Genomic DNA, 25,727 nt, shown 5'->3' on the forward strand with positions numbered 1-25,727 from the left:
TAGAATTGTGCAGAGGCTCCTGGTCGGGAGGAGCTGCTGTAACGGACAGATAGCAGGAGACTCCCTGAAGAGGGAAGGGATCCCAAGAGGCATGGAGTAGTGGACATACTGGCCATGGGGATCGCTCCATGCTGAGGGATGTCAGGTGGAGGGATCAGGTCGCAGAAGGGTATTGACCCCTAGCCTAGTGAAGTGGACAAGGACTCGGCTAGCAAGCTGACTGCTGTGGCACCTTTAGGTACCTCAGCCACTAACCACAGTTATCTTTGCCAGAAAGGCAGCCATAAAGGAGCAAGGAAACGCAGTGGATACATTATCCGACAAGGTCCACGGCTGCTGGCCTGGGGCACTGACTGTGAGGTGTTGTGTAGGAAGAGGCGAGTAAGCAACACTGTGAGATGGCCAGGAAAAGCATACACTGAAGGGAGTGCTGGAAAGGTGTTCTCCATCTGCCTGTGAGTTGACTGAGCCCCTCACCTGAAGGACGCAGCACGAAGCAGGTACCTGTTATGAATGAGTCATAAAGGAGGAAAAAACAAAAAGCAAGCTAAGCCCAGAAAACCGGAGAGGTTGGTAACTAGCGGATTGCAGACCCCTGATCCTATCCACAACAACTAGCAGTAGCCGTGGAGTGTGCCTACAGTGGTCCTAGACGCCTCGTCACTGCCGGAGAAATAAATAAGCCAAAAGAAAGGGAAAATCTAAACTGCCCCAGAGCAGACCCCAAAGCAATAGACAGCCCCCAACATGTATTGTCGGTGAAACAAGATGAAAACACAGACACAGGTAGAAAGATAGGCTGAGCAAATGATGGGGCCCTCGCTAACTAGAAAGGACAGGAAAGAAAATCTGCTGTCTGTAATCACGCAAAAAACCCTGCCAAAAAGAATGTCCAACACGTCTGATAGAAAAAGGCCCTGAAGTCGCTAGACTTCAAATCACTATATCAGCACTCAGGTATATTCTGAAGACAGAGCAAAAGAGATCAACTGATCAGAGAAAAAAATGGGGATTCAGCCCAGTCCCAGCCAGGGCTGGCTGAACACAAAAACTAAGTAAACCAGACAAAAACTCATATGAACAATAACAGAGAAAACTTAGCTTTAGGAAAGCAGGAACCAAACTGGAAACCAGGAGCCACAGTCAGGAAAAATCACCAGCAAGAAACTAGGGAGTCGGCAGCCTTAAATCCAATCAGAAACTCCTGATGTCCAATCACAGTCCTCTTCCTCAGGTGGCCGGTCTCTGCCATTTAGATCAGCTTCATTACCTCCCTTCACCAACAGAGGGAGTCCAGATAGAGAATGCACTACTCCTCTGTCAGCACAGCCAGCTCCATAACCCTCACCAGAAGCCAGAGGCAAACCCGAAAATGAGCTCACAACAGGTACCTGTGTACACCAGAACTGTGAATAAAGCTTTGGAACTGCACCCAGCTGTGTCCTTTGAATTCTTTCCTCAACACTCACTCAGCACTGCTACAACATCCACCATCATCAAATACCAACATCTTTCATCTGCCTTGGGACTAAGCTCTGCCTGTGGAGAGCTATACCAACTCTGCTGCATCACACCATCAGTCCCAGAGGATCTGCACTGCAGCGCTGGTCACTTCTGATCAGATACCACAGGTGGCGTCACGAACACTATTACAAACTCTCTATCTCCCCTGTAAATAACCCCTTTTATTGGACGCCCAGGGCCACGAACCGGGTCACCGCCTTTAAGCAGCAGCCTGGTACCGAGTACCCCACGGCTCTGGCGGGTGCCCCATTTTCATCTTTGATTTCCACAGTGAGGTGGTGTGGGAGTATACCTCAGGTCCCTTTCCCACTTAAGTTCATCACTGTGAAGCCTACTTTCACACCACTCGTCACTCTAGCTCTCCACGACACTTTCATTGCACCATAGGCTCCCGTCCCAGTGCCCAACAGAACAACTGGACTATTCACCGCTGATCACTAGTGCTGCTCTCAAGGCCTTGTTTATTGGGAGGCTTTCTTCCATCTCTGATTTTGAGGGAGCTCTGGGGTACTGTTAAGGTTGTATGATGGAGCCTATAGTTATTGGGCATGGCCTGTATGAAGTAATGAAGGATCTAAAAATATTTTTTTTACTCCCTTTATGTTGGGAAAATCAAACTTGACCACCATAAACATCTTATCTCATATTCGTCTCCCCCTGTAATATGACATAGCAGTGATATAGCAGTCATCCCTGAAAGTTTATGTACAGTATTGTTATCATGTTATAATTTGTACTCATGTTCATTATCTACAGCAAAATTATCAGAAGAAGATATCAAGATCGAGCATAACGTCTTCACTCATGAACTGTGTCATATGACCTTAAACTGTACAGCAAATAGCTTTGACGTGATCATCTTCTGGAACAACAGTAATCTAAATGGGACTCATAATGTTATGGACGTAAGAGACCCAGGCCCAGAGACCCGTTATACCTGTATAGTACAGAACCCCATCAGTCACTCCTCCAAGTCCGTAATTCCATGGGAATTCTGTAAAAAAGGTACAGTTATTCAATCAGTACATTATATTGGTAAAGTTCATCAGTCTTTGTTTAGAAACTGTTAACAAACAGGTTAACGAAAATTAAAAGATGTGTTTGTATATAGTACCCCGAGTGCACACAGGTGAAAAATCTCAATGGGAGATATCAATATGTATTTAGAAACCATCACCAAACAGGTTAATTACAACTTAAAAATATGTTTCCACTTAGTTCCCAAAATACACAACATTGAATTTCAGCAGAAGGAATGAACATCAGTCTGGGTTTAGAAATAAACAGATTAGCTAGAATTAAATTATGTGTTTATACTTAGTACCATTATTGCACAAGGGTGAAAAATGAGCAGAGGATATGAACATCAGTTTGGGTTTAGAAACTGTCAAACAGGTTAGCTACAAATGAAAATTGTGCTTCTACAAAGTTATTTGAGGGCACAAAAGTGATAATAAAAAGAGTAGCTGAACATTAGTCTGTATTTGGAAGTGGTCAACAAACTTGTTAATTATAAATGAAAGATATTTTAGTACTTAGCACCTTAAGTGCACTAGAGTGGAAAATCAGTAAATGTAATGCACCTTAAAAGTTAATATAAGGTGATGTAAATAGAATGGCAATTACATTACTGAAAATAAAAAAGAAGGGAATCTTAGTGAAAACAGGAAAAAGCAAACTTCAGAGATTTTTTTTATTTATTATATTATGGGTTGTAGAGGGTTTTCTTTTTTACTTTATAATTGTGCTGGATAAAAGCTAGTTTTAGAAGAAAATTGGAAATTTTTTTGTAGTTAACATTTTGAAAAGATTTGAAACTTACGGTATGTAAATGTTTTAACTTTGTGGAGTACATTTACGGCATAGAGCAGAAAGTGGTATAAGGAGCCCAACATGTCCATAGACCGCTAAGTGTTTGTCTCTTTCTATTAAGGATATAGTAGTAACATGCTGCCAAACACTTCTGGCACCTGCTTATCAGGAGATCATGATACGCATTGGTTGGATGCTTAATTGGGCCCACTGAAATAATTAGGCTTGACTTTATTGTATTGTGTATGGAGGCCATTAGGTTATGTACAATAAGTTAATTATTGTCCTAAAGTCCTAAAAAAATGTATTATTTAATATACTGGTTTTCTTTTATAACAGAATTGTATGAATTTTAGCATACTTTTACATATACTTTAGTTTGGGAATCCGGGGAATTTCCTTTTTACACTACAGTGTTTTGAGTAAAGACGACACTTCCCAAAATGCAAACCGGCCCCTTGAAAGTAGAAATTGGGAAGTTGTCAAACCACAACTGATTAAGATGGTGATATTTATTAGCATGAGACAGCAAAAGGAGGTCCAGCCTATTTTTGCTCTCATTTGAGAGCTGATGCACGATGAGTTTCAATGCTCCTTTCATTTAGTGTTGGTGCTGTGTGGCGGCCATTGTTGCTGTGGTTTTGTGCTTGTGGGGCGGCGTGGTCTGGAGTCATGGGGACTCAGTCTTACAGCAAGGGTGCTGTAGGGCACTTGGCTGCCCGCCCTGCTGATGCATTGTCGCTGCGACTATGGTTAGCACACAGCATCGCTCCTTTAAGACAATAAAAGTTAGGACCCACTTAGAGGTTCGCCATGATGTGGCAGTGGTCTTCATACAGTCTGATCACAATGTTACACTAAGAATCTCATGTTCAGTTACGTATATTTTTGCCTAGCGTCATTAGATCAGTGTATGATTTTTGGAGGTGCTGTCTATGCTCTCTCTTTTAGCACAATTGATTATCAAGTGATAGTGTAGTAATTAAATAATATTTTCTTTTTTCAGAGAGCATATCTTGGATCACAGTAATTGTTTCTGTTACTCCAATTATTTTAATTGGTGCAATCGTTGGTTTGACCTATTTATATTGCAAGCGGCAAGTAAGTCATCCTTCCTTCATTATTTTAGATTTCTGCAAGACAATATTTGTCATACAAAGAAAAGATTTCCATTGATAAGACACTGCTCTTAAGTAGAATATAACTACTATAATCCTGCTCCCTATGAACAAGAATATAACTACTATAATACTGCTCCCTATGTACAAGAATATAATTACTATAATACTGCTCCTATGTACAAGAATATAACTACTATAATCCTGCTCCCTATGAACAAGAATATAACTACTATAATACTGCTCCCTATGTACAAGAATATACGGTAACTACTATAATACTGCCCTATGTACAAGAATATACGGTAACTACTGTAATACTGCCCCTATGTGCAAGAATATAACTACTATAATACTGCTCCTATGTACGAGAATGTAACTACTATAATACTGATACTGCTCCTATGTACAGGAATATAACTACTATAATGCTGCTCCTATGTACGAGAATATAACTACTATAATACTGCTCCTATGTACAAGAATATAACTACTGTAATACTGCCCCTATATACAAGAATATAACTACTATAATACTGCTCCCTATGTACAAGAATATACGGTAACTACTATAATACTGCCCCTATGTAAAAGAATTTAACTGCTATAATACTGTCCACTATGTGCAAGAATATAACTAATATAATACTGCTCCTATGTACAAGAATATAACTACTATAATACTGCCCCTATGTACAGGAATATAGCTGCTATAATACTGCCCCTATATACAAGAATATAACTACTATAATACTACTCCTATGTACAAGAATATACCTGCTATAACACTGCCCCTATGTACAAGAGCATAGCTACTATAATGCTGCTCCTATGTACAAGAATATAACTACTATAATACTGCTCCTATGTACAAGAATATAATGTAACTACTATAACACTGTCCACTATGTGCAAGAATATAACTAATATAATACTGCTCCTATGTATAAGAATACAGCTACTATAATTCTGCCGCTATGTACAAGAATATAACTACTATAATACAGCTCCTATGTACAAGAATATAACAACTATAATACTGCTCCCTATGTACAAGAATATAACTATTATAAAACTGACCCCTATGTAGAAGAATATAAGTGCTATAACACTGCCCTATGCACAAGAATATAACTGCTATAATACTTCCCCAATGTACAAGAATATAACTGCTATAATACTGCCCCCTATGTACAAGAATATAATCACTATAATACTGCTCCTATGTGCAAGAATATAACTATTATAATACTGCCCCCCATGTACAAGAATATAACTAATATAATACTGCTCCTATGCACAAGAAAAAAACTACTACTATAATACTGCTCCCTATGTACAAGAATATAACTACTATAATACTGCTCCCTTTGTACAAGAATATAACTACTTTAATACTGCTCATAATGTATAAGAATACAGTGCCTTGCGAAAGTATTCGGCCCCCTGGAACTTTTCAACCCTTTCCCACATATCATGCTTCAAACATAAAGATACCAAATGTAAATTTTTGGCAAAGAATCAACAGCAAGTGGGACACAATTGTAAAGTTGAACGAAATTTAATGGTTATTTTAAATTTTTGTGGAAATTCAAAAACTGAAAAGTGGGGTGTGCAATATTATTCGGCCCCTTTAACTTAATACTTTGTTGCGCCACCTTTTGCTGCAATTACAGCTGCAAGTCGCTTGGGGTATGTCTATCAGTTTTGTACATCGAGAGACTGAAATTCTTGCCCATTGTTCCTTGGCAAGCAGCTCGAGCTCAGTGAGGTTTGATGGAGATCATTTGTGAACAGCATTTTTCAGCTCTTTCCACAGATTCTCAATTTGATTCAGGTCTGGACTTTTACTTGGCCATTCTAACACCTGGATACGTTTATTAGTGAACCATTCCATTGTAGATTTTGCATTATGTTTGGGATCATTGTCTTGTTGGAAGACAAATCTCTGTCCCAGTCTCAGGTCTTTTGCGGACTCCAACAGGTTTTCTTAAAGAACGGTCCTGTATTTGGCTCCATCCATCTTCCCATCAATTTTAACCATCTTCCCTGTCCCTGCTGAAGAAAAGCAGGCCCAAACCATGATGCTGCCACCACCATGTTTGACAGTGGGAATGGTGTGTTCAGGGTGATGAGCTGTGTTGCCTTTACGCCAAATATATCGTTTGGCATTGTTGCCAAAAAGTTCAATTTTGGTTTCATCTGACCAGAGCACCTTCTTCCACATTTTTTTTGTGTCTCCCAGGTGGCTTGTTGCAAACTTTAAGCAACACTTTTTATGGATATCTTTGAGAAATGGCTTTCTTCTTGCCACTCTACCATAAAGGCCAGATTTGTGCAGTGCACGACTGATTGTTGTCCTATGGACAGACTGTCTCACCTCAGCTGTAGATCTCTGCAGTTCATCCAGAGTGATCATGGGCCTCTTGCCTGCATCTCTGATCAGTCTTCTCCTTGTTTGAGATGAAAGTTTAGAGGGACGGCCGGGTCTTAGTAGATTTGCAGTGGTATGATACGCCTTCCATTTCAATATGATCGCTTGCACAGTGCTCCTTGGGATGTTTAAAGTTCTGGAAATCATTTTGTGTCCAAATCCGGCTTTAAACTTCTCCACAACAGTATCACGGACCTGCCTGTTGTGTTCCTTGGTCTTCATGATGCTCTCTGTGCATCAAACAGAACCCTGAGACTATCACAGAGCAGGTGCATTTATACGGAGACTTGATTACACACAGGTGGATTATATTTATCATCATTAGTCATTTAGGACAACATTGGATCATTCAGAGATCCACAATGAACTTCTGGAGTGAGTTTTCTGCACTGAAAGTAAAGGGGCCGAATAATATTGCACGCCTCACTTTTCAGTTTTTGAATTTCCACAAAAATTTAAAATAACCAATACATTTTGTTCAACTTCACAATTGTGTCCCACTTGTTGTTGATTCTTCACCAAAAATTTACATTTGGTATCTTTATGTTTGAAGCATGATATGTGGGAAAAGGTTGAAAAGTTCCTGGGGGCCGAACACTTTCGCAAGGCACTCTATATCTACTATAATACTGCTCCTAACGTACAAGAATATAACTACTATAATACTGCTCCTGTGTGTAGGATATAACTACTATAATACTGCTCCTATGTACAAGAATATAACTACTATAATACTACTGCTATGTACAAGAATATAACTACTATAATACTGCTCCTGTGTGTAGGATATAACTACTATAATACTGCTCCTATGTACAAGAATATAACTGCTATAATACTGCTCCTATGTACAAGAATATAACTACTATAATACTGCCCCTATGTACAAGAATATGACTACTATAATACTGCGCCTATGTACAAGAATATAACTACTATAATATTGCTCCTGTGTGTAGGATATAACTACTATAATACTGCCCCCAATATACAAGAGTATAACTACTATAATACTGTCCCCTATGTACAAGAATATAACTACTATAATACTGCTCCTATGTACAAGAATATAACTACTATAATACTGCTCCTATATACAAGAATATAACTACTATAATACTGCCCCTATGTACAAGAATATAACTACTATAATACTGCCCCTATGTACAAGAATATATGGTAACTACTATAATACTGCTCCTAATGTACAAGAATATAACTACTATAATACTGCCCTCTATGTACAAGAATATAACTACTATAATACTGCTCCTATGTACAGCAATATAACTACTATAATACTGCTCCTATGTACAAGAATGTAACTGCTATAATACTGCCTCTATGTACAAGAATATAACTACTGTAATACTGCTCTTATGTACAAGAATATAACTACTATAATACTGTCCCCTATGTACAAGGATATAACTACTATAATGCTGCCCCTATGTACATGAATATAACTACTATAATACTGCTCCTATGTACAAGGATATAACTACTATAATACTGCTCCTATGTACAAGGATATAACTACTATAATACTGCTCCTATGTACAAGAATATAACTACTATAATACTGCCCCTATGTACAAGAATATAACTACTATAACACTGCCCCTATGTACTAGAATATAATTACTATAATACTGCTCCCTATGTACAAGAAAATAAATGCGATAATACTGCCCCTATGTGCAAGTATATAACTACTATAATACTGCTCCCTATGTACAAGAATATAACTACTATAATACTGCTCCCTATGTACAAGAATATAACTACTATAATACTGCTCCTATGTACAAGAATATAACTACTATAATACTGCCCCTATATGCAAGAATATAACTACTATAATACTGGCTCCTATGTACAAGAATATAACTACTATAATACTGCCCTCTATGTACAAGAATATAACTACTATAATACTGCTCCTTATGTACAAGCATATAATTACTATAATACTGCTCCCTATGTACAAGAATATAACTACTATAATACTGCCCTTATGTACAAGAATATAACTACTATAATGCTTCCCCTATGTACATGAATATAACTACTATAATACTGCTCCTATGTACAAGAATATAACTACTATAATACTGCCCCCTATGTACAAGAATATAACTACTATAATACTGCTCCTATGTACTAGAATATAAACTCCTATAATACTGCCCCTATGTAGAAGAATATAACTACTATAATACTGCCCCCTATGTACAAGAATATAACTACTATAATACTGCTCCTATGTACAAGGATATAACTACAATAATAGCTTTCACAGTCATAACCATCAAAACTAATTAATATATTTCCTCTGACCAGTACAGCACAATTCTCAGCAGATTATCAACCATGCAGTGCACGTCTGCTATAGAGCACAGTGTGCGACAGCACTTAATGCTTTCTTACTGACATGAAAGACTTAGCATTTTCCTATAGTGACCACTAGGGGGCACTCACTGAATAGAGATGTGATATCTGCACTAGTAGTTGTAAACACAATGACAAGGACACTTCGGTTTCATTAAATTGACACTGTACAAGGACCAGATTATAATGACACTGACAGGATACAGGATAATGACATTTGGGGTACAGGATGACAATGACACTTGGGGTACAGGACAATGACACTAACACTTGGGGTACAGGATAATGACACTGACACTTGGGGTACAGGATAATGACACTGACACTCGGGGTACAGGATAATGACACTGACACTCGGGGTACAGGATAATAACACTGACACTCGGGGTACAGGATAATGACACTGACACTCGGGGTACAGGATAATGACACTGACACTCGGGGTACAGGATAATGGTACAGACACTCGGGGTACAGGATAATGACACTGACACTTGGGGTACAGGATAATGACACTGACACTTGGGGTACAGGATAATGACACTGACACTCGGGGTACAGGATAATGACACTGACACTCGGGGTACAGGATAATGGTACAGACACTTGGGGTACAGGATAATGACACTGACACTTGGGGTACAGGATAATGACAATGACACTTGGGGTACAGGATAATGACAATGACACTTGGGGTACAGGATAATGGCACTGACACTTGGGGTACAGGATAATGACACTGACACTTGGGGTACAGGATAATAACACTGACACTCGGGGTACAGGATAATGACACTGACACTCGGGGTACAGGATAATGACACTGACACTCGGGGTACAGGATAATGACACTGACACTCGGGGTACAGGATAATGGTACAGACACTCGGGGTACAGGATAATGACACTGACACTCGGGGTACAGGATAATGACACTGACACTTGGGGTACAGGATAATGACACTGACACTCGGGGTACAGGATAATGACACTGACACTCGGGGTACAGGATAATGGTACAGACACTTGGGGTACAGGATAATGACACTGACACTTGGGGTACAGGATAATGACAATGACACTTGGGGTACAGGATAATGACAATGACACTTGGGGTACAGGATAATGGCACTGACACTTGGGGTACAGGATAATGACACTGACACTTGGGGTACAGGATATTGACAATGGCACTTTGGGTACAGGATAAAGACACACACTCGGGGTACAGGATAATAACACTGACACTCGGGGTACAGGATAATAACACTGACACTCGGGGTACAGGATAATGGTACAGACACTCGGGGTTCAGGATACTGACACTTGGGGTACAGGATAATGATACGGACACTTGGAGTACAGGATAATGACACTGACACTCGGGGAACAGGATAATGACACTGACACTCGGGGTACAGGATACTGACACTTGGGGTACAGGATAATGATACGGACACTTGGAGTACAGGATAATGACACTGACATTTGGGGTACAGGATAATGACACTGACACTTGGGGTATAGGATAATGACACTGACACTTGGGGTATAGGATAATGACACTGACACTTGGGGTATAGGATAATGACACTGACACTTGGGGTATAGGATAATGACACTGACACTTGGGGTACAGGATAATGACCCTGGTTTGTTTGGAAAGTTTCCCTAATTATTGTGCTTTTTAATCTTTATCCGCAGACTGACCCCACTGCTGATATAACACTGCAGCAATGCTCCCGGACCAGAGGCAGCTCCTCTGGATGAAGCTGTGGCCGTCGTCTACCAGTATATGGACATTGTTACTTCCCATCTGTACTTTGCATATGAATGGGGTTCTCTACTATGGGACAACACTTTCTAGGGTGCTATAAAAAGTAACAACCTATACTTCCCTCCTGGACCATCACTGCTCCTCTGTGCTCAGCTCTGTGTCACCTGCCAATCACTCTCAGGCGCCTGCTGCAGCTAATCAGCGAGGACTGATTGGTTGCTGTTTCCACTATTCCATCAGAGGAGCAGCGCTGATTCAGGAGGTAAGTATAGTAGTTGTTTTTTTTTTCCACTTTTTACAGCATTATAGGGCAATTAATTAGGGCGTGCCAAGTAAAGACAACCATTTTAAGTAACGACTGACTCTAGGGGTCTGAATGGATAGACGTGGTAGTTACCTGCACCGTCAGTGGATGGCAGTGTTTTTTTAGTGGATCAGCAGGGATATCACTGATTGGACCCCAAGAATATACGGGTGTGTAGATCTGGCTGAGAAATTTACCCAAAACATTTTTAAAATGCTTTTTTTGGGAGTCTTATAAATCACAAAAATGTACGACTTAGTAATTTAACCCAGAAAAAAAATGTCAATCCTTTTTGGAGTTATTAGATATCACAGAAATGTACCCCACACCATGGAATACTGTATGGGTGAGAGATTTAACCCAGCAACAATTTGTGACGCTTTTTTGAAGTGTTAGATATCTCAAAAGAGTACCCCAGGCCACGGAATTCCAGGATTCCAGTGACTCACAGGCAATCCCCGCTCGGTTATTGGCTGCATAAAAGGCACCAAAGATGCGGGCGGGATTCGAGTTTTACATCGAGCACCGCTCATTACTCACTGAGTAATGAGCCCATCCGAGCACCGTGATACTGGAGCAATAACTGAGTATCACCGAGCACATTCGCTCATCCCTAGTGTTTACCGATCTAGTTGATTAATTTTATATTTTGATAGATCAGGTTTCATACACGCAATGACATCACAAGTGGGTACGGTAATTTTTTTTTAACACTTTTATAAAGGGCTAAAAGGATAGTGATTCAGATTTTTTCATGAGTTTATTTTTTTTTAAAACTATATTTGGCTCACTTTTCACTGATCTTATCAGTCCCCTTAGGGGACTTGACCCGGCAATCGTCTGCTCGCCTATGCTATGCAGAGTAATACCACAATATTGCTGTATGTAGTAAGAATCACGGTCCCCTTTGAAGACCAACACTGACTCCATGATGCCAGGTACAGGGGACCACGGCAGAACCCAGGCTGTCATAGCAAATTCATCGGCAGCCCGCGATCATGGTGCTTCCCCATAGCGGCACATTGTTAATGCTGCTTTTACAGATTGACAGCAGTATTTAACAGGTTAACAGTCGCGGGATAAGCGCAGATGGGAAAATAAATAATGACTCTTGGAAGATGGGGAGAAAAAACTAAAGCGTAAAAAGAAAAATTGGCCACAGCTTGAAGGGGTGAATATATATATTAAATACATTAACTCAATCAGCTCCAGAGTGCAGTGGCACATGGTTTTCTAGCGGTTATTATAGAACTTCAAGTCCCAGCACAATCATAAACCGAGTGCAATAGCAGCAGTTTATCTACCTCTACAGGTAAAAAAAAGAATAAATACATAAATGATTATTCATCAGTCAGCACTGAATGGTTCTGCGCAGTTCCTGCTGTGATAAAGGTGATCTGCTGCAGCAAAATGGGTTAAGCCTTCTGTTTAGAGCACAGCGCCACCTAATGGCCAGAGAAGCACCTACAAGCTCAGCAGAGACACAGCAGAAGTGTAGGCGTTATGGGGGGTTGTCTTTGTACATTTTGTGTATATCTTAAAGTTTACTTCATTAATATTTATATATTAAAATACTAAAATAACTTATCTTGTGCGAGGGTTGAAAAAAAAAAAAAAAAAAAAAAGACATGCCTCTTTTACTATGTTGATGCCATGAGTTAAGCTGCATTACCACTCAATACTTTTCCGGGTGCCAGTTATATGTATTCATTATTGTACTTTATATAACTCTAAAGTTATTGTTATAGCGCCATTTATTCCATGGCGCTTTACATGTGAGGAGGGGTATACATAATAAATACAAGTACTGTAATCTTAAACAATACAAGTCCCGACTGGTATAGGAGGAGAGAGGACCCTGCCCGCGAGGGCTCACAATCCACAAGGGCTGGGTGAGGATACAGTAGGCGAAGGGTAGAGCTGGTCGTGCAGCAGTTTGGTGGTTACTGCAGGTTGTAGGCTTGTCGGAAGAATTAGGTCTTCAGGTCTTTTTGAAGGTTTCCATGGTAGGAGAGAGTCTGATATGTTGTGGTGGAGAGTTCTTCTGTTTATCAGCAATCGAAGTGGTAGACATGTAATCGGGGATTGATGGACTAGGAGGGTAAAGCATATTTGGGTAACAAGTGTGCGACTCTGGATAACGGTGGGTACTTCTGGCTGTGCCATGTACGATACTTGTTATTCTGCAAAATGTGTCGTGTCATTGAAAGAACATGATGTATTCGGACATTTCCCTCCACTCAGGGGCAGCTGTAGAGGGCAATAATTCCCGTGACGGGTTACAGATTGGATTTCATTCCCAGACCACAACTAAAAACACAGCCCTGAAAAGGAAAGTAATTACCATAAGAAAAAAAAATAATATGTGAAGTTATTGAAAACATACGATGTATATAGAGTTTTCCCGCTTTTCGGGGTTAGTCGCAGAGGGCAAAAATTCAGCCTTAGTCAAAACTCTTTGCTATGGCCTACAACAAGCTAATTTAGGACAGGAATATTTGAAGGAGAGAGGTGCTGTCTTGGTTGATCAGTAGTATATGGGTATGTTTCCACAGGCCAGATTACATCCGGAATAGCTGCGGATTACAGCATAGTGGAGGGTATTTCATGAAATCCCGTCTCCACTATGCGTGCATCCGACGGCCCTGCATTTCCGGACATGAGGCGCGCGTCTTTAGACTGCAGCATGTCTGTTTACCTTGCGGCGACTCTGTCTCCGCAAGGTAAATAACAGTCCTATTTATAGGGTTCGGCGACTCTGGATGTGTTCAATGAACACATCCGGAATCACCGCACATACAGAAGGGGGTGGCGCTTTGGGCGGAGCGGTGTTTCTGCTCTGTCCAAAGCGCTGACAGTACGGCCCATGGAGACGTACCCTAAGAGTCTGTTTGTGGTTGTCCTATCCCCTGAGCACGGACGATAGGCTGTCCGGCAACGACCAACTCAGATGATATGTTGAAGAAAGAGCAGAAAAAGAGAGGTTGTCTATGAGCCGTTGAGATTTCACATCTTGTGGACACGAGAATTTCGTACCTGTCCCACAACTACAAATAACTCATTTCCTTTGAAGGGTGTAAGGAAAAAATAAAAATAAAAAGACAAAGTCAATGGTCACAGGAGGTCCAAGTGTCACAAAACCAATATAAACTAATTGAAATTAGGCAGAACTTTAAAATGAATGTCTGCCCTAAATAGGTTCAATGGAGGGGCTAAAAAAAAAACATGGATCACTATTTTAATTTTCTAAAACGAAGCTCTAAAGCCCAAGCATAGATAATAATAAACACACAGTACCTGCTGGCACCAATAGGAGCTGTGTGTTATATTAGTTAGTTCAATGTATACACAGTTCCAAAGCTCCCTCTAGTGGTGGCAGGAGGAGGTCAGAATTTTATCATGTAACTTTGTCTATATGCGGGATTTGGTATGATGTACCAGAAAAACAGTGAACATGCATAAACGAGTGTCATCCTCTGTGTGCTGCATTGTAGGCCATAGTGCCAGAAACATTCAGATTAAAAAGACTTTTACGTTTACCAATATTAGGAAGGATTTCTCATTAGAATATAACACTTTTTGAATAGAATTCGTTTTGTTCCCAAAAATTATCTTAGTCTCCCAAAAACATGAAAAGAAAATTTGAAAGAAAACTTCAAAAAGGTGTTTATTTTATAAAAAAAAAATAATTGTACAGTGTTATTTTAAAATTTAAGAAAAATTTCTAGTGCCTTATGATCTCCAAATCACTGCAAACTGTTAAATCAGGCTTTGTATATATTAAAAAAAAGACATTTTACAGTATTATACAGGCATGCACATAAAACAGCCAGGAAGAAAAATAAAATAAAATCAAATATACAAAAATTTATTTTACAATCACAGCCTTGTTCGTAAATCTCAGGAAAACCATCTTTTATCTCTAGAATGTTCTCAAGGTAGAGTGCAACAATCTGTCAAGGTCAGTAGAGGTTAACCTCATCGAGTATTTGGGGAAAGGTAAATTAATGTTTTCACTTTTTGTATTTGGGGGCGTTTACCTAAAGCAAAAATTTCTGGACATATTTTTCCTGCAGTTATGCCCACCTCTCAATCCACTAAAGTAAAGAGCAGTTGGAAAGGATGGCCCACGGTCTTCAAAAAGCAGATGTTGATGAACCTACCGGATGCGTTTGTCATAAATATTGAAAAACCTAAAGATATCTAATTTTAATTAGAAGTAAATATACTGCTCAAAGAAAAAAAGGGTACACAAACCGCCTGATGCAAATGGAATAGTATTCCCTTTATTTTTTTGAGCAGTATAGTTAGTTTGGAAACTCATCTAAAGAATTCACAAATAGTCAAAGCCAACCATAGGTGGCTCTATGTTTGGGCCATAACAAGGAATAGACCACACATTTTTCGATGTAGAGGGACAATAACATTTTTTTTTTTAAGGACCCAATAACCCAAGTTTTTGTGCCATGTGCAGAAAGGATGAACTGCACCATTACGGTGGTGTGAAGAAATAAGAAGTCTTAGTGACCATTACTGCTGATGAGTACTACCTCTTTTGGATGAATATGGATCTTTCCATGTACTACAGATGATCAAAGAGATTCACAAGATGTCCACATTAATACTTCATGGGAGCTGGAAGAAGGTCCCTAGTTGGCACTCGAATGCCATCTAGGCTCACGCGAAGTCATGACATATCATGGGTGACTTGTAAATGCCATAAAAATATGGCATTTACAAGTCACCCATGATATGTCATGACTTCGCGTGAGCCTAGATCTCATGGTGTTGTAGGGCCTAATATGTTGGCATTCAAGGGCTGATCAAAGAAGTTGGCAGGACCATTGTACCGAAAAGGATATGAAACCAAAGTCCTGCAAATTTTTTTGCTCATCTCTACTATGATTTGAAGAAATGGTCAAAAAAGTTTCTTTTCCAGTAGATCTGAACCTTTGCGTAAAACTACATTTAACACAGTCAGGAAGTTTTCACATCAAAAGTTACTTTTTTAGAATGACTTGAGACTTAAACTAAAGGATATAAGCAATGAAAAAAAAATAAAAGTTAAAAAAAAATCTTGGGTTAAAACTAGGCACTAAGCAAATATAAATAGATTTATAAAAAAAAAAAAAGTTAATCTTACATTTTTGGAAGCTCTAAAGGCTCTGTCATGTTATGAGGCAGCCATGTTTGTCAGCCAAAGAGAGGCACTATCTGACCTCAAATGTTCAGATCATTAGCAAAAGAACAGGTCACATCATGAAAATGTTTGATTCTCACAACTTGGTTGCGGCCAATTTAAGACTAATTTCCAATAAACTCAATCTGTTGGATCTTTTTTCATGAAAAAAAAATAAAAACAAAATATTTCTAATCGTGGACCTTTTTACCATCTCCACAAGCACATGTAGCCCGTGAATAGTCTAACCAAGGTGAACTTACAGTACATTAAAGGAACCTTTGTTCTTGGTGTCAAATTAGGTTTAGTTCCAAGAAATAGTAACAATTTTTGCTAGACTAATCAAAATAACCTTTTTTTTATTTAAGGCTGTTCTTTTGCTTCATTTTATGTTGATCTACTCGAAACATCAAGATGAAAATTCGATTTTGCATGGGTCACTGGATGATTCACATATTAATATTTTTAATATTTTTGTTAGCTGCCCTGAAGAACCTTTTCAGATGCAAAAAGAAGTAGTACTATAGGCAACTATAAAGTGTGATAACTATTTTGAAAACTGTGCCGAAAAGTAAAAACCTTGAGGATCATGAGAAGTTGACTAAAACAAGAAAAAGGAAACATTTAAGGGCAAAGAAATTATTTTTTTGACAATAAATAATTTATTTTCTAAATTAAGATATTTGAGGAAAAAGATTTGCAATACCTTGGTTCAGCAGCCATGGCAGTAGTCCATGGCTGCCGGACTAAAGCAATGGGATACCTGTGGCATCCTTTGCACCTCTTCAACGTCATAACATTGTGGCATAACAGACATGTTGAGTCACGAAATCTAATAATCAGAAGAGGCCTCAAATATCCAGCAGACAATAGGAGGTTCACAGTGACCGGTGCGGTGCGGTGGCCATGGACTACCGATGTGGTCATGCAAATCCTTTTTCTCAACCCTACCCTACAATTCCTGAAGGCAATTGTGCCTTAAATTCCCACAAATTACATTTCATGGAAAATTATTGAAAAAGCTCAAGTATGGGGTCATACCGCCAACTTACAGATGCTGCACAACAGTGCCTATCAGTTCTTATCATGGTACTATAAACGCTTTGGGTTTTGATACATAGCGCTTCCATGGGATATCATATTTTCTCCTAGCAGCAATACGTATGGCCAGCTTCCAACAGACATACAGTATGTGAAACACAGTCCGGTCAGGAGACCCCGTGGTCAGGCCGGATATTCTGATCAGAGCACGGACAGCGTTTCATGGACTTGTGAAACTGCCTAAATGTAAGACCATCATAGTAACGCAAGAGATGCCCCACATTTCTTGCTTGTTCTCAAGGAATCCATAAGAAAACAAAAAGATCTTATGGAAAACACAATGATACAGTGTGAACCAATGGCAGGCTATAGGTTTCGCATCACAGATCTTTAATAAGACCAAGTGCATGAGACAAAAGTCTTTTTTGACAAGAAGAATAAAACAGTGCCCCCAGGCCAGGCAATAGCATACCAAAAATGACAGGTTGGTTTTGAACAGGCAAAGAATTTTTTTTTCCTTTTGGCACCTCAAAGTGGTTAAATTTTCAATTATTTTTCTGAGTAAGGTATTTTATTTATTTTAGTTTAAAAAGAGTAGCTATTTTTTTACTTAATCAGCCTTTGCAAAAGGACTAATCTTTGCCATATACTGTATTACATTACCTGATTTTGCTTCCTTCTCTCCCAGTTTGCTGAAAATGCTGGTTTATCTGCCTAGTTCATGCTCTTTTAGATGCTGCTTTGAACTGCTGTTCTAGCAAGTATCTGTACTCAGACCCTGTTTACAAATAATCTCCCCTCTGGGGGAGGGGAGCAGAGTAGTTCACAAAGAGAATGTTTGCCAACAGTGTCTGAGTCCAGATTTTTACTTGGAGCAGTTCAAAAAAAGCTTCTAAAAGGCACAAAATGGGCAGATAAAACAGCTCTTTCAACATGGAGTTTAGGAAAGAAGGAAGCAAAATAAGGTAATTGATTTTATTACAATACCAATTAGGACAACTCCAACATTGTTACACACAACGTATGAATAGAATGAAGCCCCTTTTCTTACATTTCATGTAGAAGCAATTTGTCAGATTCTGACAAAAGCAAAGATTGTTTAAATTCCTGAAAATGCTTAAAAAATATTTAAAAATTGGAATTTCCTGTGTTTAAAACAAGTCATTGTGTATATCCTTAATTTGAACATGTCGATGGTGGCTACAGTGGAATGAAGAATCTTAGCATGAGTTTCCGTTTTATACATGTGTTAGGTGCTAGATATACCCTTTAAATCATTTTTCAGTTTCTACGTAGGGCTGAGATGAACCACGACTGATTAACAAATAGTCAGAAACAGGAACATCCTCGCACACATTTTACTCATTTCTCAACAAATAAGTTAGGTAGTGTAAAAACAACTTTATTTTTTTTTAGATATTTTTTACGTCCTTCAGTAGTGAGAAGCTAGAAACGTTAAAGTCCTTTTTATATTAAAAGTGAGACATCACAAGGGAAAATTTAAAAAAAAAAAAAAAAAGTAAAATGTTTCTGTAAACACCACATCCTACTGTCTTCTCGTCTTGTCGAGAGAAGGTCTTATGAAGAAAGCTGAAGCCAAGAAAAATGAATTAAAAAAAAAAAAGGAAATAAATTTCCGCCGCTCAACCAAAAAGGCTATTGACCGAAATGAAACCAAGTCACACGCAAAATGATCATATCGACATAAATAGGCAAGCCAATCAGAGGGGTCCATAGATTGTAGACTGTAAACGAGATGACAAGGCTGTTAGTGCACTTATAGGGGGGATCATGTTAATCCACAGACACAATATTGGAATGTAACAGTTTGTAATTTCCTGGTTGGCACCCATAAAACAAAAAAAATGATGCATAAAATAAAAAATAATGTGAAAAAAAAATTCTAGAGAAGTGTATAATATACTATGAAGGTGAATTTACATCTGAAACCACACTGGCAATACTTTTCTGCAATAAAAAAAAAAAAAAAAAACTTTATATCCTCCCTATATATGTACATTTACAAATTTGAAGTTTCTATTTTTACAAATTAGAAATATTTTTGGGAGAAAAAAAAAACAGTGCCACAGTTTAGTGGTTTTTAAGCAAACCTGCCCAGGTTATAAAAACATTTATGTCAATAAGAGAACAATTTTTTTTATGCCATCACGTCACATCCGTCTTTTTTGAAGTTATGGAGGAACTTTATCTAGAATGACCACATTGTTTCTTGTCAAGAGTATCTTCTGGAGCACTCAATACTTCCAAAAGTTGAAGGTGGACCTTGTAGGGACAGCACCAGGAAAAAAGCATCAACTGATAGCCCTTTGATTTTTTTTTTTTTGGCACCAAACATTTGTATCCAATTGTGGCCATGGCTGGTGAAGATGGGGTCCTGGAAAAAAAAAAAAACTCCGGAGTAGTAATTCTTATTCCTGAAGTCTCAACTGATGGAAACAGTAGTAAGTCTCAATTATTGCCAAGATGGAAAAAGGATATAAAATAATGCTTATGAACCAGACAGAAGCATCTGCTCTATGGTGAGTTATTGAGCCCCCCGGTAGCTGGAAGAATGGGGGTCTAATTTCCCTTCATAAAAAGGAAGTAATGATATTCCACACATGGGCAGAGTTGAAGTTACCAGTAGCTCCTGTTTGGTGCACACCCAAGGAAGGCATGTTGAGGTTTCTGTAAAAAGTCAACTTTAGAGTTCATAAAAGCCACAAAAAAAGGACAGCCAGAGATGTACAAAAGGATGTGGCAATCGTTCCTTTTTTTTGTATTCCCGTCCATCTGGATGAAGGACCTTAAGTTTCAAACTGAGGTCTCTGACTGAAGTCTCATTACAAATTTATGTGATTTGGGGTCTACAAATTCTTCCGAGAGCTTAAAGAAGGGTATCTTTTTGGTGCTGACCACCAAGCTGAAATCTTGACGCTTTAGAACAAACACAACCCCATCTTTCAATCCATTGGTTACTGGTTCCTCACTGACCAAAGTCCACTGTTTAGCCAGCCAGCGGTCTTTGTGATACTGGATAGTTGGTCCTGGAGCCAAGTACCTCTCGAGAAAAGCCTGCAAAAGGAAACAAAATAAAAAGATATAAAATGAACTGATGACACCCAAACCTTATTTTACTGTTCACAAGAAGGAGCCTTGGTGCTCCTCAACCAAGAGAACGTGACAAAAATCCCATATTTGAGACTTTGAGAAGCAGATTTACAAATTATATTACTCAAACATTCTCCATACTATATAATATTTAGTTTGAGTAGTCTTGAACGTGCTTGGTCACCTTAAATCACATGCAGTTCTGGCAGGAAGAACAAATAAAAAGAGTATGGTTATCAGGGCAGCACTACGGAGGAGTGACGGGGAATTGGTAGGCAAGGCGAATCTTTTTTCTCCTTTGTACTATGCTCGGCAAAAAAAAAAAAAAAGTGAATAGAGTTTTGTGGCCTAAAAGGCTGAATGAATCTGGAGACCCCACGGCTAACCAATGAAATCTGCGAGGACATCTGAATGGATATTCCATGATGTTTGTGGACTTCTTCCAGGTATTAGATGTGATTCATGCAGATAATCCATATCAATTGCAAGAAATATAATCCTCTTTGACCCTTTTGTAATCTGATCATCAGTCAAAAGCTATAATAATAATAAAACTACACAAAACCTTTTCTGCCTAACACCATTCCTCAGTTTCACAAACGACCTGGCTTCAAACCTCACTAAACCACTTGTGAAACATATTGTGGGCAATTCTGTTCTTCTGCATTTATGTTAGAAAAGCTCATTTCAATGTTAAAACATATAATTGTTAAAGATGAGCGAATCTGACAAAATTCCAGTTTGGCAAATTCAATCAAATTTGGCTGGGAACTCTTCATTGCAGCAAATTTATTCCTACTGAGTAAAATGAGCCCTGATTGTTGTTAAAAAAAAGCAATTTATTATGCTCGGAGGGTTCCCATGACATGGTAAGTGGATAGGCTGGCAAGTGGTAACACGACAATAAATGATCATACTTGCCTAGCCCCTCACCTGTCCCTTCCAGGTCCACACTACCTTCTTAAAGCCACTGCTTAACAGGACCTCTTTACTTTTAGCACTTGCAGGGCCAACTAGGCTACGACACGCATGTTGTGCATCGCCCCACTTGACATCATGAGAACATGTGTCTAGGCCTGACTGGCAACGGAAGCACTCAAGAAAGAGGAGCAACCTGAAGGGAGAAGGAGCCCGGAGTAAGAAACTTATGTAAATCGAACTCCCAAAAATCTGCGAATTTTGGACAAATTCAATTAACTTAGAATCTATTGACTCATCACTAATAATTAAAATAATAAATATTTATGATTTTTTTTATTATTATTATTAAATTTGTAATAGGAAACGGGATGGAACCACAAGAGATTCAAGATGACTAGACAGGAACCTCCGTGCTCTGAGCCTAGAAGCAGCATTAAATATTTAGTAAAAAAAAAAAATTCAGGGACGCAAACTCCACCATAACGCCTCGACTGAAACATAAGCTAAGTGCTTATAATCTGATGGATGGTTGTTTTTAAAGGTCTCTGAGCTTCTCACAGTCTTTTATTAAAGGCTTTGGGGTGTTATCCACACATCTGCTCAGTGTACGACAAAGACTTCTGCAGAGAGCCCATGATTAAATATGAATGAAAGAAGTGAATATTTAATAAAATGTGAGCGCTAGGTACAGTAAAGCCTTCTCGTGTGAAACCAATAGCTTCAGTCTCCTACGGGAGAAAATGCTTGTATTCTTTTACTAGGGAACACTAGGGGGCACGGTTGTACCTTAAGAAAACATCAGATTACAAATAGAAAATTTACAGCTAAATGGGGACAGGAATTAAGCCTCAGTTTAACAAGTGGTCCTACAGAAGCTTAACACCTCTGCGGGAAATGTTTCACAGGTCATCTCAGAAGTAAATAGAGAGGTATCCGATAGCACTAGCACTGGCACTAAACCCGCAATAGAAAAAAAACAGCACTGAAGATGAAAACATTAACTGCGATCACAAATATTCGATGCAGTACCAGCCTGAGGCAAGATCTTAGGATTTCCCATGTCCTGTGGCACCTAGGAATTCCAACTTTGCCGGAAGAGTCAGAACACTAATAGTTTACAATCACTGGAGAAGGACATCATGGTCAGAAAAACCGAAAAAACAAGACGAAGAGGAAGACCAACAACTCAATGGCTTTATACTATGAAGATAACTGTGGAGAAGACCATGGTGGATCTATCTAGGCTTGTTACAAGATAGAACTTCCTACAGAGCATTCATCCTTCAAGTTGCCATGGCTCGATATAGAGTCTAAGGTCATTAAAAAAAAAAAAATTAGTTTACAATCTAGGGAACCTATTATCAAGCAAGAGTGATCAACAAACCAAGTCCTTCTGATTTCAAGATATCAAACCTCCGGTAGAGTTATATCAGCAAGTAATGGGTGAAGAACTATTCAAATTAGATGATAGAGGATCTACAGAGGCTCTTTGAGATTTTGTGTACAAGAACCAATGGTTCCATGACTATGTCACCGATCTACTTTTCAATCAAAGAAATCTAAGTCCCAGAAAGAAACCCAAATAATATGAATCGTGGCAGACATGATTACAGGAAAAAGTTACCCACTAACCTTTGGAGTCATGTCGTGGGTGATGCAGAACTCAAGATGTTGCAGGATGCTCTCCATGGAGTGATATGGTTGTTGTTTTGTCGTTCGGAGATACTTCTGCATGGCTCTGGCCATTGAGGCAAAGATAGCCTGAGCAGCCTCCCTGGGGTCCATGACTTCACGTGGGTTTTTTGGGTCCTCATCCTGTAGCCTCTTGATGTGAGTGAAGGCTTCTTCTACGGCAACCACCAACCTAAGATACAGAATCAAGACCGTCATAGGACCCACCCATGGAACATCTGAATGTCATAATACTTAAAGCACATATGGATTACTGGAAAACCAGTGTTAAAGTCAAAGTCATATGCTCTTGTTTAATAGGTGGTGGAGATAATTTAAAATACCAATTGAACGGTTGTCTAATTTTCTTAAATGGCTAAATTTCTAAGTGCTTTTAAAAACAAGTAACTCTTTTCCCCCTTCGCAAAAATCCTCTTTGCTTTCAAGAAAAATCAGAATTTACTTTATAATTTACCACTCATTGCCTAGGATTCCGGACAAACCTGTGGTGGCGGGTCTCCTTGACAAGGACTGCAGCACTTGCAAGCTCTTTGTTATTGTGATTGCCGGAGCTACGCTGAAGCTTGGCCAAATCATTAGATCCAGCAGCTTCAATGGCACAGTTTGCTGTGTCGAAGAGCATACAGTTCATCCAGTGGCTCAGCCATGTGTTTTGGTCTGAACTGTCAGTAATCAGGAGTGCACCGTTTTTCCCCCGTCAACCGGAGACAGGGGAGAAGTGCATTCTTGAGGACAGAAGATGAGACAATCACTTTAAAATACCAATTGTAAAGCATGTTATCAGACCAGTGTATGAAGGGGCTTTGTGACTAGCTCATATCAATCCCCAAAACAGGCACCTTCTCGCTAGTGTCCCAGCCATGACAAAAAATGGTCCAGCTTAGCAACTTGAATTGGTCAACCAGTCCCCTTCACACAAATCCCTGATGACACACAGACACAGGAAAAATATCCTTTGTCAAACAAATAAAAATCGAGCTTCATGGACCCATGAGCATTGATAAAGTGTGGCCATTTTTAAGGTGTGCCAGAATTTCTTACACTGATACACTATAATGATAGAATGACTGAGTCTTATTCACAAAACGAGATTATGGCAGTATCTACATGCATAAAAGGTGGGAGGGAAAACCAAAAAGACTTCTAATACTCTCCTATTTCACTCTAATTTCTTTTAGATCTGTTCCATTTGAGTCGCATCCCATGACCTTCAAGCGACAAAACAACTAATGAACATAGCGCCAATACAGTGGAGAAAATAAGTATTGGATACTTTGACAATTTTACAAGTTTTCCCACCTACAAAGAATGGAGAGGTCTGTAATTTTTATCGTAGGTACACTTCACCTGTGGGAGACAGAATCTAAAAATAAAAACCAGAAAAATCACAGTATATGATTTTTTAGATATTTCATGCAATAAAATGCAATTTAATTAAGTATTTGATCAGCTACCAATCAACAAGAATTATGGCTCTCACAGACCTGTTAGTTTTTCTTTAAGAAGCTCTCTTATGCTGCACTCATTACCTGTATTGATTGCACCTGTTTGAACTCGTTACCTGTATAAAAGACGCCTGTCCAACACATTTAATCACACTCCAACCTTTCCACCATGGCCAAGACCAAAGAGCAGTCTAAAGACACCCAGTGACAAAACTGTAGATCTGCACAAGGCTGGGATGGGCTACAGGACGATAAGCAAGCAGCTTGGTGAGAATGAAACTGTTGGCACAATTATTAGAAAATGGAAGAAACACAAGATGACTGTCAATCTTCCTTGGTCTGGGGCTCCATGTAAGATCTCACTTCATGGGGTAAGGATGATTCTGAGAAAGGTCAGGAATCAGCCCAGAACTACACAGGAGGATCCAGTAAATGATCTGAACAGAGCAGGGACCACAGTCTCAAACGAAACCGTTATTAACACAATACACAGTCTTGGATTAAAATCCTGCAGGACACGCAAGGTCCCCCTGCTCATGCCAGCACATGTCCAAGCTTGTTTGAAATTCACCAATGAGCATCTGGATGATCCAGAGGAAACATGGGAGAAGGTCATGTGATCACATGAGACAAAAATAGAATTTTTTGGTTTTAACTACACTTGCAGTGTTTGGAGGTAGAAGAAGGATGAGTACAACCCCGAAGTACACCGTCCCAACCATGAAGCATGGTCGGGGAAACATACTTTGGGGGTACTTTTCTCCAAAGAGGACAGGGTGACTGTATCATACTGAAGGGAGTATGAATGGGGTAATGTATCATGAGATTTTGGCCAACAACCTCCTCTCAGTAAGAGCATTGAAACAGGGTCACGGCTGGGTCTTACAGGACACTAATGGCCCGAAACCCACAGCCAGGGCAACTAAGCAGTGGCTCCGTAAGAAGAATTTAAAACTCCTAAGTGGCCAAGCCAGTGTC

General features: G+C 39.3%; 2 protein-coding genes across 5 annotated transcripts in view; one reads left to right on the plus strand and one right to left on the minus strand.

Annotated features, from left to right (window-relative positions):
• LOC141083032 (cell adhesion molecule CEACAM3-like) overlaps positions 1–12,900 on the plus strand; it is a 251,055-nt gene extending 238,155 nt beyond the window's left edge. Inside the window, exons 5-7 of the mRNA XM_073567181.1 lie at positions 2,281–2,529; positions 4,343–4,437; positions 10,984–12,900. Of these exons, the coding sequence (XP_073423282.1) occupies positions 2,281–2,529; positions 4,343–4,437; positions 10,984–11,049 (410 nt within the window). The 3' untranslated portion in view covers positions 11,050–12,900. The remainder of the gene's footprint in view (positions 1–2,280; positions 2,530–4,342; positions 4,438–10,983) is intronic.
• Positions 12,901–18,924: 6,024 nt separating this feature from the next.
• Positions 18,925–25,727, minus strand: part of VANGL2 (VANGL planar cell polarity protein 2) — a 107,652-nt gene continuing 100,849 nt past the window's right edge. For all 4 annotated transcript variants that reach the window (XM_073567180.1, XM_073567178.1, XM_073567177.1 and 1 more), the window contains 2 exons: positions 23,245–23,476; positions 18,925–20,655 (listed from right to left, as the gene is read on the minus strand). In XM_073567180.1, the coding sequence (XP_073423281.1) occupies positions 20,395–20,655; positions 23,245–23,476 (493 nt within the window). In that variant the 3' untranslated portion in view covers positions 18,925–20,394. The remainder of the gene's footprint in view (positions 20,656–23,244; positions 23,477–25,727) is intronic.

This window comes from Dendrobates tinctorius, unplaced genomic scaffold, assembly GCF_039654945.1.
Source record: "Dendrobates tinctorius isolate UK_male_01 unplaced genomic scaffold, ASM3965494v1 ptg000019l, whole genome shotgun sequence".
Taxonomy (NCBI): Eukaryota; Metazoa; Chordata; class Amphibia; order Anura; family Dendrobatidae; genus Dendrobates; species Dendrobates tinctorius.